The following is a 15,312-nucleotide window of genomic DNA, read 5'->3' on the forward strand; positions in this document are numbered from 1 at the left end:
TAGGAGGCTGAGGGATTGAACCCGGGACCTTGTACATGGGAGGCAGGCACTCAACCACTTGAGCTACATCTGCTCCTCTGTCATTTTTCTTGAATCCATTTTATCTCTCCTTTCTGTTATTTTTATTTTTTAAAGTTTATTTCCTTTTCATCTACTTTTCTTAAGGCATTATTTGCATTTATTTATTCTTGTGTTCCTCCCAGTTTACCCATCATTCCTAAAATTATTTTTCTTTTATTTCTAATTCTTTCTTGAGTTATGTCACCTTATTTCTGAGTTCTACTAATTCTTGAATTAGGTTTTTCTTCATGGCTTGCATCATTATCTTAAAACTTTTTAACAATTTTGAAATAGTGGTTTACATTTTTGATCTGTCATCTTGGTATACATTTCTGACATGGTTTCATTGATTTTACATCTGTACAAAAGGACACTTTAATATTAGTACATTTTGTATAAATGATGCCAGTGCAGATACCAATGCTTGTTATTATATACTTTCCTTTTCCCATTTCATTATACTCACACTTTGCAAGGTGCTTTTCGTTCAAGTTGCAGATTGACTTATGCTTTGCTGTTAGTGCATTTCATTTTAAACATAAACTCGCATTTCCTTCTGCCTTTCCCTTGAATGTCTGACTGTGCTCCTTATATATATATATATATATATATATATAATATAATTAATATATATAATATATATATATTTTTTGTACATTTCATTTTTGGGGGTACAGTAATTTTTTAAGAGCCTTTGTAATTCTTATTTCGGTGAGGAACTTCACATTAAATTGTAACTATGTTAAATTAGGATAGCATAGTTAAATTTAGTCAGGACAGTGTAGTTAAATTTTGGCACTTAAAACTGGTGTTTGTAAGACTAGTTTTTAATAAAGTTGCGTTCTGTATTCCCTGGATATCTTTAGTTATCTTCTGAGAGGAAATGTTAATGTTCTTTGGGAAATAATATAGCACCTACCTCCTGCGGGAGTATTGGGGGGAACCAAATAAGTAATGTAAGTAAAGCACTGAGCTGTAAAGCTTTTACTTGTCTGGGACATAATGAGTATTCAGTAGATGTTAATTTTTGCTCTTATTGGCATCATTTTATTGTTAGGAATTATTTTAAAAATGTGTTTTATCCTACATGACAGATAGCAGCTGATGAACCTCCACCAGAAGGGTGTAATTCGTTTTTTTCAGTGCATGGGAAGAAGACTTGTGATTTTGATACCCTTGAGACACTTGTACTAACAGCGTCTGAAAGGTAGAGTGTGTTTCTTTAAAGAAATATCAAGCATTTCATTACACGTTCTTTTATATACGGTGCACCTTCTCATTTTACTTCTGTTTCATATTCTGTAAGTATAGTAAGAATATGGAGTTTGGAACCAGACTGACTAGATTTGAATCCTAGCTCCATCACTTAAAATATTATTATGAAGTTGGGCAAATTATTCAACCTTTCTTCTCTTATTTAATTTAAAACGGAGATGATGAGAGTGCTTAATCACACTGTTATTACTTAGTAATGGCTGGCTCTGCAAGATAATGCAGACTTGGTCATCAATTTAGTAAACAGTACTGTGTGTATTAAAACCAGTGTCTTGAGATAGTGATGGTATCTCAGGGTATTACTAATTTCAGATAAAGGTCACTATTTAAAAGATAATTGCATGCTTAATTTGAATATTAAATTGCTAATTAGTGGGCTTGCCTTTTTGCTTTTAGGGTGGGCTTCTTACCTTAGACAAATACTGTAGATACCACTTTTGCCACTTCCTCTAATGCTGTTGTAATTAGCAGGGCTCTCTGCAGCATTGCTGTGCTGTATCAAAAGTGTTGGTGGCATTTGGGGTCATGTAGTGCTTCTTAGCAAGACTATCTGCCCAGCACGTGGACTCTGTCCACAAATGCCGTCAGTGCTTCTTGTCAGGGGGACAGCCAGAAACACTCAGTGCACACTGCAGCTGACTGAGGGTCGAGGCACGAGCATTTCACAATTCTGCATGGTAAAGTGGCGCTCTCTGGGGGCAGCAAAATTGATTGCTCTTTAATTCTTTAAAAAAATTTACACTTGGCTTAATTTGTTACAACAGTAATGTAGAAGTTCATTAGAAAAAGGAAGATTGTGTCCATTTTGCGATGTGGTAACTACTGTTAATGGTTTCTCATATTCCTTTTAGATTTTTTCCAATGGTTACCAATTTATACCCGTAGAAAGCTTATTTTTAAAGGAGGTATCTTTCCATGTAGTACATGTGGGTGTACTTCATTATTTTTACACTTCCATAATGACCTGTGTAAAAGTGGCCCATACTTTTTTCTTTGGTTACTGTTTTAAAAGTTTTTTCCTTTTTAAAAATTTATTTATTTTTTATTGCAACAAGGCTAGAGTGAACAGATATCCTTATTCATATGTCTTTACTATCTCTTGAACAGTTTATTGTAAGAGAGACTGGTAGATCATAAAGTTTATGCATTAAGCTCCATTAGTTTATTGATGCCATCCTTTGAGAAATGTCTGTTTTTTTTTTTTAACAAATCAGTTTTATTGATACATACTAATAAAGCATACAATTCATCCAAAGTGTACAATAATGGTATTATATAATCACACAGTTGTGCATTCATCACGTCAATCGTTATTAGAGCATTTTCATTTTAATAATAATAATAAACAAGAAACAAACAAGAAAATTCTTTACCTCTCAATCTCCCTTTGAGAAATTTTTAATTTTTAATTTATTTTTATTTATTTATTTTCCGGAAGTACCAGGAATTGAACCCAGGACTTCATACATGGGAAGCAGGTACTCAATCACTGAGCTTCATCTGCTCCATAAGTTTTTACAGTTTATAAGGAAAACTTAAATTTTAAATACCAGGACAGCCATATTAGTAAAAATGGTAGAGGAAGGGAGACTTACTGTAATTGGTAAAGAATACACTTAAAGTCATCTTCTGCTTTTCACATGATTTATACATATGTTCTTTTCAGGTAAAGGATACTTATGTTCTATTTATGTAATAGAATAATATACGAAAGCTTTAATACTGTGAGAATTGGATGTGTACTTCTTTTCCCCTCTCTAGTAATTGGTAACAATTATTAATCTGAGTCCTCATTTTATACTTAGTATTTATGTAATATGCTTTATTTTTAATCATTGCCAAATTAGACTTATACCTGACAGTTATTGTAAATAACTGAAAACTTTGACTAGCACTACTTACATTAAGATACTTACAAACTTTACTTAAATTATCATATCTGTGGTTTACATTTTGCAGTTTTAAATTATTTAAAAAAATTTTAAGTGTAACATTTTAAGGTTTCAATATTTATTTTTAGACCCAAACCACTGTTATTCAAAGGAGATCACAGATATCCCTCTACCAGTCCTGAAAGCCCACTGGTGATTTTCTACTCTGAGATTGGCTCTAAAGAATTTTCTGATTTCCACCGCCAACTTATATCAAAAAGCAATTCAGGCAAAATCAATTATGTCTTCAGGCATTATATATCTGTAAGTATTAACTTATTTTATAATTGTTTTGAAAATTAATTTGCATAGCATGACCTTAGGACATAAACTAATAATTTCCCCATTTAAGAAATAATTTAATTATTTGAACTACTTTTTGAGAAGTAACAGTACTTTCACTGAATATATTATTTGCACATTGGAGGTGCTTTGCTTGTCTTCCTGAATAATTGTAAAACAATTATGCTAAGAGTAGTTTAATAAAATTAACATTTTATTTCAAAATGAACCATATAAGCAATATTTTTAAAATTTAATATGGTCATCAAGCTGGAACTGATTCTTAAATTCAGCTTATTCATTGTTCCTTTTTTTAACACCTTTCCATTTGTTGGAGGGGAGAGGATTTCTAAGAAGGTGAAATCAGGCAGAATAGGTTTAAAATAAAGCATTTTGGACCATGTATACCATTTAGCATTCAAACTATTTGCACATAAAGATTTTTAGCCGTTAGTGTTTCTTTGTTGTAAAGAGCTTAGTAAATATGCAAGTAAAATTTAGAAATTAAAATAAAAATTTGTACCAGCAGAATTGGATATCTCAAAGTTCAGTTTGACACTAGGCCCATCAAAGCACTTATGAAAACCTCTCCAGTTTTCAATCTCTCCTCTGTAGGTTCTGAAACTTCTTTTTCTCTTTTCATTTCTTCACATGGCTTGGGAACTTGTCCCTTTCAACTGTTTGTCCATCTTATTTTGCCCCCTATCTTAGAATTCCTGTTCCCACAGCTGTGGCAGACTACGTGGGGTAAAGACTTTATTCCCATAGCTAGAATTTTATATAGAGAGAAACATATAAACTTTAAATTGATTTTTTTAAGAAAATAGAATTACTATTTAGGTGGTAGGTAAGTCCTTTGTTACTGTTGGTATTTTGCCAGGTTTTGGACTTAAAACATTCTTTTGGTGAGTTGTCCTGGCCACACATTTACTGTTTTGAGTCTGTAATCCTAGATGCTGGCTTCTAGATGTATTATTAAAATGGTGGCATCCGTGTACATGTTGCCATTTTAAAGAGCTGGATAATGATGGTGGAATGCTTGCTCTACTTGCAGAATCCCAGGAAAGAGCCTGTTTACCTCTCCGGCTATGGTGTGGAATTGGCCATTAAGAGCACTGAGTACAAGGCCAAGGATGATACTCAGGTGAAAGGTGAATTTGTAAAATAAGACCAATGTGTTTTCTTTGCTTTAAACATGTTGCAGAGGGATTTGTTTCCATAATGAAAAAGAATAGATTTAGGAGAGTAGTTGTCCTGTGTTTGAATCCTGTTCTCTTACATCTCAGTTGGGTGACCTTAAGGGAATTTTGTAGGTCTGATTTTTTTCCTCTGTAAAATGCAGGTTATGATATGTGCTTCTTAAAGTTTTTGTGAGGAATAAATAAGATGAATATATAATGAATTTAGCACAGATTCCGGCACAGAAAAGTTCAATCCATGATTTGCAGTCATTATTGTGGGCAAATTCTTTGGAATTTTGACAGTAAAAAATCCACTGTTCATCATTTTTAAAGCCACTAATTCTGAAATTTTTAACAAGTAAAATTTTCCAAAGTTTAAGAATAAAGTAAATTCTTATTTTTCCAGGAAAATAGGAAATATTAAGTACATTTGTTCTGTTTGCTTAAAGAACTGCAAAATGTTAATTGGATTACTTAACATTTTAAATTATTTTTAATTTCTGGTATTTTAATTTTTTAATATTCAAGCTTTATGATTTTAATTACCTTTTCTATTTTTATTATTTGTGTTTTTTTCTTTATTAGATAAATTGTGAGTTTATGAAACAATCATGTATAAAAGACAGCATTCCCATGTACTACCCTATTATTAACACCTTACATTGGTGTGGAGCATTTTTTACAATTGATGAAAGCACATTATTGTAATTGTACTATTAATTGTAGTCCATGGTTTAACTTAGGGTTCACTGTGGAGTTCCATGGACTTTTTAATATGTATATATTTTTTATTAGAGAAGTTGTGAGCTTATAAAACAGTCATGCATAATGTGCAGTATTTCCACATCACCCCTCCACTAACACCTTACATTGTTGCTTAGCATTTATTACAGGTTATGAAAGAACAGGATCAAACTGTTACCATTAACTATGATAAATATATTACTTTTGATACATTTTTTGCATGCACCCCCTGTTATTAACGCCATGTATTAGATTGTACATTTGTTATAGTTCATGAGGGAAGGTTCTCATATTTGTAATGTTAACCACAGTGCATCATCCACCACATGGGTTCCCAAGCCTTGTATATTCTATCCAAATTGTAAACTCAGTGGATCTCATTTTCATCAGTGCTGTGTAGTCATTGCCGTAGTAAATTTTTGAATGTTTTCCTTAGTCAGAAGAAAAAATCCCATGCCCTGCTATTATTGACCCTTAACGTGGCTACATTACCTTCTTTGACGTTGATGCAAGAATGTTACAATATTGCTGTTAGCTATAATCCATAAGTTACGTTAATTGTATTTTTCCCATGTATCATCATATTTTTACCACCTTGTAACCGTGACATACATTTGTTCTAGTTCATAGAACAGTTCCATGGATTTAAAAAAAGTTTTTAAGTTACCTTTTTATTTCTAATCTGAGTGACTACATATGTATTTGCTTTGCTTTTATAGGGACTGAGGTGAATACCACAGTGATTGGTGAAAATGATCCTATCGATGAAGTTCAAGGATTCCTCTTTGGAAAATTAAGGTGTATATTCTCTTTGTTTGGGGAAGCACCCTTCTTCTCTTGAAACCTTTAGGTTTCCTTGCTCTGTAAGGTTCAACTTTCTCATCACTGTCTGACTTACAGATCTAACAAGACTATATTAACCTAAAAGGAAGAGATTACCACTTAATTTATGGTTCAGTTCATGATTTCTTGTCATTTTGAAGCATAATATCTCAGACAGTATTATTGCTGCCTGCCTATGGCTTAAAGTGTGTCCTTTTCTGGGTTTCTTTGTTGATGTCACAAAGCTACATGCCGTTTTTTGATTGATATAATTGGAGAAATTGAATTGTTTCACTTAATTTTTTCCCTAAGAAGATCAAATGTATTTTGAATTAGAGAGGCCATGGCTCTTTACTTTTGCTAACCCTAATCTGAAAAAATGCAGAGGAGGCATAGCAGATTTTGTATGTGTTAAATTGAAGTACATTTTATTAGAATTTGCTTTATGCAAAAAAGGACAAAGAATTTTTTTTGAGAAGTATAATTCCATAACCACTTTATGAAAGCATCTTAGAATTTTATATCAGAAATGCTTTTTAGCGGCTATTTCAAAATTTGCATTTATTTCGTCATGGGTTGATAAGTTTTCAGAGCCTTGAATTCTGAGTTATCTGGAAATTCTAATCAGGATATCGACAGTGTTCTTTATTTTCTTTTTTGAAAGGAAAGAATTATACAGAAAGATTGCTAGGTTGTGTTTCTTATTCTTTAGCCTTAGTGTTTAGCAGAGTGAAATTACTTACCCAGACTAAGCCTACCAGAGATGATTTAGTCCATACTGGTTGATTGTGGGCATTTTGAGTTCATCTTGTGTAGTTATTTCTTTTTGATTGACATCAGTTTGGGCTTCATTGGTATGTAATCAGGTTTCATTTTTATTTGGCCCTGGTTTCCAGAATCTCTTTTCATATCCGTGTTTTTTAATTTAATTTAATTTTTTTTGGATAGGATTGTAATTTTATGCGTTTGTAACATAAAGATATGCAGAATACTGAAGGTGTTTACCCTGTTAGGACATTGAAAATTGTTATTTAGCTGTCCAAAGTAACTGGACCATTTTTGGATATATTTATCATGCAGACAGGTTTTGTAGTAACTGATGGGAAATGAGTTTGTGTGAAGGTGAAGTATTTTACTTTCTTCATGTTGCCATTTAAGAAATTTTAAGTTTCTGGTATTTAGAAGCACTGAACTAACCTACCAGTCATCTGTCTGTCTTGATCTGCAAAGACATATCTCTGCCTCTGATAAACTGTTTTTCTAGATTTAAATGGAGTATGCTGTATTTCAAGATAAATCAAAACCAAACCAAACCCAGGAACCTTGGTTAGCCTGAATTGACACTAATGTAACTAAAGGATTTTTGAGTATGTACACTGAAAGAAATCCATTTTAGGATTATAACAGTATATTTTCTAATTTCATTGTGAGAAATTGAAAAGCTTCATTAAAGTGTAGAGAATAATGTGACTTATACCCATGTACCCACTACCCAGAATTGATTGTCGCTCTCATACTTGTGTGAAGACTTCTTTTACTTAAACCAAAGAGGCAGTAAAACACTACACTACTTTGTTCTCCACTCTCAGTCCCATTTCCACTCCCCACCATAGGGATTTATTATTTCAGTGATTCATTTTTTAATCTATAAATTTTATGGTTTTTTTATACTTTAACTTTTTTCTTATATTGAAACATTTTTCCTAGGGTTAAGATAAACTTAAAGATAAAGTTAGAGCCGACTTCTATCTAAGTGTGCTCTGCAGAAGGAAAGACACATGAAAAGGTCTTGATTTTATGTTTCTTTCAGAGACCTGCACCCTGACCTGCAAGAACAGTTGAAAGAACTCAGGAAGCATCTCATCGAGAGCACCAATGAAATGGCACCTTTAAAAGTCTGGCAGTTGCAAGGTAATAAAGGCAGAGAAATTATTGGCCTCCTGGTGGCTTAATTTTGTGGTCTTAAAGAAATGAAGAATTGCATTTAACTATGTGTACTCACATGATTCTGAGGGTTATCACAGGTTTTAAATGTAGAGTGATTAATTACGATTAATCATAGAAGAAAGGAAGGGGGGTTCTTTTGTAGACAGATAAAGGTACATATAAACAATGCCAGACCTTTGTGTGTGTGACCATTTACATAAGCTGATAATATTAGAGGCATCTTTGTTTTAGTCAGGATGTTCCTGTATGTATACCTTTATTAAAATGTATTTTCGTAGAATGTGAAAGGCATGTATATGGCAGATGTGTATTTGTGCATTTCTGATTCGAAGAATGATTTATCCAGGTTTTTTTTTTTCTTCCAACATTGTTTTACTAAAAGTCTTAATGCCGTATTTTGTGTAAACTTAGAAGAGGGAAAAGAAACTGAGCTTAATTTAGCCTGGGCTGAAAGTGTTAGTTTGTGCCTGGTGTTTTAAGCAGGTACATCAAAGAGCTGCTACAATAAACATTAAGGATCAACACAGTGAATAAAAACTGGTATTAAACCAAGGTCACCCTCTCTAATAGTTGTATTCTAAGGTATTCTTAATTACCAAGGAAGTAGTGGGAAGTTAATGTGTGTGTGTTGTTTTCCTTCCTCTCATGCATTAGAGTAAAACTAATTTCTGTTTGACTTTGTTGCAGATCTAAGTTTCCAAACTGCTGCCCGAATCTTGGCTGCTCCCGTTGGTTTGGCTTTGGTGGTTATGAAGGATCTTAGTCAGAATTTTCCTACTAAAGCTAGGTAATACAGAGTAAGGCTCTGAGGTGTTCTTCTCCTTAATATAATACCCCCTTATCTTCGTCTTTACATGTAGAATGAGGAAACGAAAATCTGAAAATGCTTAGGCAATTGAAGTTCTGTGTTACTGCTGCCACTACCACAACTGAGTACTGAGAAGGCAGAGCCCTAAGAGAATGATGCATTTAGGTTTGTGAAACTGCCCTTGCTCCTGTGTGACCTTTGCAAATAAATGACCTCTCTTTACCTCACTTTCTTCAGCAGTATAATGGGGATAATAATACCTCCCTTTCAGGACTGGATGAGTTTTTAAGAAAATATACCATGTGTCAGTGTAATTAATCTAGAGTCTGACATGGACCCCAGTGTTTTCCTTCATGAAGGCTTTCATAAATATCTTCTTATTTAATCTTGAGGATGAAACTACGAGTCATAGAGGCTTAGTAATTTGTTCATAGTGACAGAATAAGATTCTGAATACAGGTTTCCTGACGTTTCCAATTTTATGTTTTCCTGTATCTCATAAGTTGAATGCAAAATTGTTTTAAAAGCCAAGTTTTTATACTTAAATGGTTGCCGGCCTTTTTCTTGAGTCACTGAATAAAGTGTTTTGATTTCTAATGTGAGCTGTTTTTATGTAAATTTGTTTGGTTACTTATTAGTCTTGGAAAATAATTCCTTGATAGGCTATGTAAATCATATGGTAAATTCTCCTTTAGTCTACTATGCTTATATCCATGGAGAATTCTACCTCCACCATAAGAACTTGAATAGGATGTTGCCTAGTTTATTTAAAATTGTCATTTAGCCTGTGTGCACTAGAGATCATTCACAGAAATAGGGTTTCCTATATTAAACTAAGAACTTGGAAGCAAATGCACTTGCTTAAAATGCTGCTATTACTGGCACTTTTCTTTATTATGTCTTGCAATAATGAAAAAATATGTACATCTGAGAGGGGAGAAATATATTTATTGATTATAAATATTTAAGGGAAACAGACTTGGCCCAGTGGTTAGGGCGTCCGTCTACCACATGGGAGGTCCGCGGTTCAAACCCCGGGCCTCCTTGACCCGTGTGGAGCTGGCCCATGTGCAGTGCTGATGCGTGCAAGGAATGCCCTGCCACACAAGGGTGTCCCCCGCGTAGGGGAGCCCCACGTGCAAGGAGTGCGCCCAGTAAGGAGAGCCGCCCAGTGCGAAAGAAAGTGCAGCCTGCCCAGGAATGGCGCCGCCCACACTTCCCATGCCGCTGATGACAACAGAAGCGGACAAAAGAAACAAGACACAGCAAATAGACACAGAGAACAAACAACCGGGGGAGAGGGGGAATTAAATAAATAAATAAATCTTTAAAAAAATATATATATATTTAAGTTTTCTCAAGTTAATATTTTATAATTTATTGAACGATGTGTTGTTTAACACTTAATTGTAGGTCGATTGAAGGTATTTATAACAAATGTTAACCCATGCACTGATAATACTGATAATATTTTTATTTCCTTAGAGCAATAACAAAAACAGCTGTGAGTTCAGAACTTAGAAGTGAAGTGGAAGAGAATCAGAAGGTAATAACCAATGGAAAACACTGACCTTTCTGTTTTATATTATACCTTTAAAGATAAGTAAACTTGAGTTATACCAGTGATATGTAATAATGTTGCTCTTATTAAACATGGTGATGTTTTGATTTATTTCTGTAGTCTTTTATATTTTTAGTTTTTATCAGAGGTTGAATATGAATATAGTTTATAGAGTCAAATGGTGCTGGCCAGGTTGTTTAGAAAAACAGCATTCCAGTCCTCTAATGTATTATGCCTACGGTTTCCCCTTTCTCAGAGACATCCACTTTTAACTCTTAGCTGATTCTTTCAGTATTTATCTCCAGACTCTAACATGCTTAAATTATTGCTTTGCTTTTCAGTTTTAGGTCTTACATATTGGCCTTCTGTTTGGAAGATAAGATTTAACTTCTTTTACCACTTCACACCAAACATCTTACCACTACTCCATATTGGCACTTTTCTCATCTCTCTGTCTTCCTGATATTTTTATGCTGTGATTTTGGATGTAGATAAATATTACATTATTATGACTATAAAACTGTTTATAGCTAAAGATGTAGAATACTCTACTTTCCTTTTCTGTTCAGCTCTTTGCTTTCCTGAAGTTAATAATTATCTTATTTGTTTCTGTTTGCTTCTTTGTCTATGTATTTACAAGAAATCCAATCTAAAACTTTCCTTTAATTATCAGAATATCTCTCAAAATATTCAGATGCGTCAGGGAGTCTGTTACCCCCTGCTCTGCTCTTATGTGAACTGGGTACTCTGTTTCTATCAGTCCGTATTAGAGTTTGTGGGACATTCCTTTAGCCTCCTGTGTCAGCTCCCCAATTTCCTGGATCCTGTGTCTTCTTAATTTTTGGCTTACTCATTCATTTTGGTGCAGTACATCATCTTGAGGCTTCATTGGAACAGTTGTCTGGAGGTAAATTTGAGGCCCTGAAAGTATAATTTGGTTGATAACTTGGCTGGGTATCGAATTCTAGATGGGAAGTCATTTAGAAGTGTGGAGGCGTTGTTGCTACTTGGAATTTTGGCTTCCATTGTGGCTATTGGTAACCCTGAAGTCTTTGTATGAGATTTTTTTTTTTCTTTCTTGAATCTTCTATGTTCTTATCTTTCATGCTAGGAATCTGAAATTTTGCTGTGTTGTGGTTTAACAAAATTGCTTCCTTTTTTTTGAGAACCTCTGTACTGTTGGGTAATTGGTGGGTCCTTTAAATCTGGAAAATCGTATCTCTGTTTTGAATGTTTTCCTCTTGTTTCTCTTTTCTCTTTTCCTAGAAATCTTTCTATTTTAAATGTTGTGCTTCCTTGAGTAGTTTGTCCTATACCTCTAATATTTAAAAGTCTTTTCTCTCCTGTTTTCTTAATTATTTTGTCTTTTTGACTTACTTTCCAGGAAGAATTTCCCCTTCCTTTTTTGAGTTTTTTCCTTTGATTGTCAGATTTGTAATTTTCAAGGGATTTTGTTGTAGTCCAGTTCTTCCTTTTATGGTGTTCTTCTTTCTCTCTTCAGATGTCAATGGTGCATGTATGCTTTTTTCTCTCTGCAAAGTTTGTTTCCTCGTAAGTTGCCTTTTTGTTTGTCTTGGTCTCTTGTCTGTACTGTCAGAGACTTTTCTTAGGTGTCTTGTAATCCTTGATTTGCTGCTCATATTGAAGAGCGAGGAACTGAAAAGTTGGCTGGAAGCTCTAAGGATGAGGCTTTTGTTTATAGGGTGTCCAGGTATGGCCGTTTCCTGGTGAACCCCATTGGAGAGCGTCCTTGTCTTTCCTCTTGGGCTGTCAGAGTCCCCAGAAATGGACCTTTTCATCTTCTGCCTGGAGGGTGAAGTCTGCATGAAGAGTTGCAGAAGACCTGTAGGGAGGAACATTTAGTAGCTTCCCCCTCTCTTTTTCCTTCCTTTTTGTTTTTTAGCTTCCCCCTCTTCCCTGTAGTTCCACTGTGGAATACCTGTCCTTAATTGTTCTTGACTGCCCATGGTCTACAGAGTCTCTGTTTCACTCCTTCCAGAGAACGAGACTCCAGATTTTCTGGAGTGGCGTTTGAGTGGGGTGGTAGAATCACTGGCTGTGTGAACTGGCAGGGGACCTGGGGCTCTGGTATCTTAAATAGACTTTGAGCTGGGCTCTTGTTTTCATCTCATGTCCACCCCTTATCCATGTGTCCCTGGTGCTGCCAGGTCCTGAGCCTTTTGTGGTGCTCCAGAGGCAGACTTTAGTTTCTTGTCGGTTTCCTGCTAGTGGCCTAGTACTCATCTTTCTTAGGACTGCTGAGATGGTTATTATTCACCTGTCTGCTCTCCAGTTTCCAAAATTTGTTGCTTTTTTTGCTTTCCTGTTCACTTTGTCCTTGTGGATTTATAGGTTTAAAAAGTCCCCTTACTAACCTTTTAATGCTGTTTAAGGAGGGAAAGAAATTAAATGCTTGTACTGAATCCTCTGACTTCACCCCAGATATCCTTAATCTTCATGTATAAAATACTAATCAAATAGATCTGAGGAATAAATAAGCCAAGTGTTTCTCAAATATTTACTAAATTGAAAAACTTAATTGAAAGTTTTATTCATTCATTCATTCATTCCCAGAATAACAATATCAAACATTACCATACTTTTAGTCCCTTCCCCACAAGGAGCTTAAAACGAAGACAAAACAGTAAATTATGAAGGCTATATTGGTACTTCCTGGATTTTAAATTTTTTCTAATGTAAAATGAAAGTATCAGATACATTAAAGGAAAGTGCAGAAATCTTAACTATATTGTGTGCTCAGTTTTCACAAAGTACACCCATCTGTTAGCAGCATTCAGGTCTGAAAATAGATATGAATTATGTTTTCCAACTCAGATCCTGTCTTCCTTATAATCAATGGGTGCTATACATTCAGCCCTAGGAGTGCATGAGTGGACTTGGAATTCTTTTATTCTCATGTGGGAAATTCCAGTTCTCAGTTGCTGCAACTCTCCATTATCCACTTGTCTTGCTCCTCACTTAGTCCTGATAGACCAAGAAGGCATAAGCCATGACTTTGCCATGGTGTTGTTTTCCCCATGCTGTTTTAGACCGTAAGGTTTATTTCCCTTGGTCCACAACTACTGGGGAGTGAGTGGAGCTCAGCAGTCCCTGTCCTTCCCCCAGCCCTGCATTGCTAAGGAATTAAGTTCTGACCCTGGTATCTGATTAATTTCTTCCCTTCTGTGCTGTGAGGATTAGCTCCCCGAGGTGTGGAAGTTGTGAATAACAGCACCAGTTTCCCTGGAGAGAAAGAGGAATCAACTAGGAGGATATAATGCAACAGAAGATACGATGTATAGTCAGAGTAGTGCTCGGTGAGGCAGGCATGCCTCGGGGTGCAGGGGCTACCCAGTCACACCGTGTACCAGGGCTGCCCACCATCACCGAGCAGTGGGCGAAGGGTGCTGTGGAAACCAGGCCACTTGCAGACCTGTCCTCAGCAAGCTTCTCAGTGTCTGGATGAGCCTTAGATTGAAGGGTTCAGGGAGGTGTGGCTCTTTTTTAAAGATTTTTTTTATTTTTAGGAGGTACTGGGGCTTGAACCTGGGACCTCAACCACTGGGCTACATCCACTTCCAAAGTGTGAGACTTTTTTTATTTTTTATTTTTTATTTTTATTTTGAAATAATATCAAACTTAGAAAAGAGTTGCAGAAATAATACAAATTCCATGCAAAGAACTCACACATAACCCCAACCCCCAGATACCCAGATCCACCAATTTTAACATTTTCCCACCTTTGCCTTTCCTTCCTTCCTTCCATTTAAGAGCAGGTTGCACATGTTGTACTTCCATGTATATTTTCTATGAATGTTTCTATTCACTTTTGTAATCTCAAGTGCAGCTATCAAATTGAAGAAATTTAATATTGTTATAAAGCTTAAAGTCTGTATTTTTTTCTTATGAGACTTTTCTCATTTCTTAGATTCATCCAGTATCATGTATTGCATTTATTTGTCATTATCTCTTTAGTTTCTCTTCCTTTTTTCCTTTCTTTTTTTAACTGTACAAACATACATACAAAATAAATCTCAAATCTTAACTCTTCCCGGGCATACCATTTAGTGGGATTAATCACATTAACAGTGTTGCCAGCACTATCTATTACTAGAACTTTCCTTTCATCCCAAACAGGAACCCTACACTGATTTTGCATTAATTCTCCACTGTCCCTGCCCCTCCCCATGGTAATCTGTACTCTACTTTCTGTCTCTAGGAGTTTACGTATTTTCTGATATTTCCTTTGTGGTTATCATGGGACTTAAATCTAACATCCTAAATCTGTAATAATCTCATGGTTTGATAATCAATTTAATACCTTCTGTGGCATGTATAAACTATGTTCTTACTCCCCTCCCCCCATCTTTGTATAATTCATGTCACAAATTACATAATTGTACATTATAAGTCCAAAACCATTGATTTATCATTACATCTTAGACATTTGCCTTTTAGATGCTAGAAAGTAAAAAAGCAGAGTTAGAAATAAAAAGTGCAGTAGTAATGGTATTTATATTTACCAGTGTCATTTTCTTTACTGGAGGTCTAAATTTTTTCATGTAGCTTCAGCTAATTGTCAAGTTTTCTTTCCTTTAAAGCAGCAGAATCTCCTTTAGCATTTCTGTAGGACTGGTCTAGTCATGATAAAATCCTTCAGCTTTTGTTTATCTGGGAATGTCTTAATTCCTCCTTCATTTT

General features: G+C 34.9%; 1 protein-coding gene across 5 annotated transcripts in view; it reads left to right on the plus strand.

The window, feature by feature from the left end:
- The window catches only part of UGGT1 (UDP-glucose glycoprotein glucosyltransferase 1), a 111,350-nt gene that overhangs the window by 20,185 nt on the left and 75,853 nt on the right, over positions 1-15,312 (plus strand). For all 5 annotated transcript variants that reach the window (XM_004457806.5, XM_071216499.1, XM_071216498.1 and 2 more), the window contains 7 exons: positions 1,155-1,267; positions 3,356-3,530; positions 4,603-4,699; positions 6,193-6,271; positions 8,106-8,206; positions 8,930-9,029; positions 10,536-10,596. In XM_004457806.5, coding sequence (XP_004457863.1) covers positions 1,155-1,267; positions 3,356-3,530; positions 4,603-4,699; positions 6,193-6,271; positions 8,106-8,206; positions 8,930-9,029; positions 10,536-10,596 — 726 coding nt within the window. The remainder of the gene's footprint in view (positions 1-1,154; positions 1,268-3,355; positions 3,531-4,602; positions 4,700-6,192; positions 6,272-8,105; positions 8,207-8,929; positions 9,030-10,535; positions 10,597-15,312) is intronic.

Source organism: Dasypus novemcinctus, chromosome 7 (genome assembly GCF_030445035.2).
Source record: "Dasypus novemcinctus isolate mDasNov1 chromosome 7, mDasNov1.1.hap2, whole genome shotgun sequence".
In the NCBI taxonomy this organism is placed as follows: Eukaryota; Metazoa; Chordata; class Mammalia; order Cingulata; family Dasypodidae; genus Dasypus; species Dasypus novemcinctus.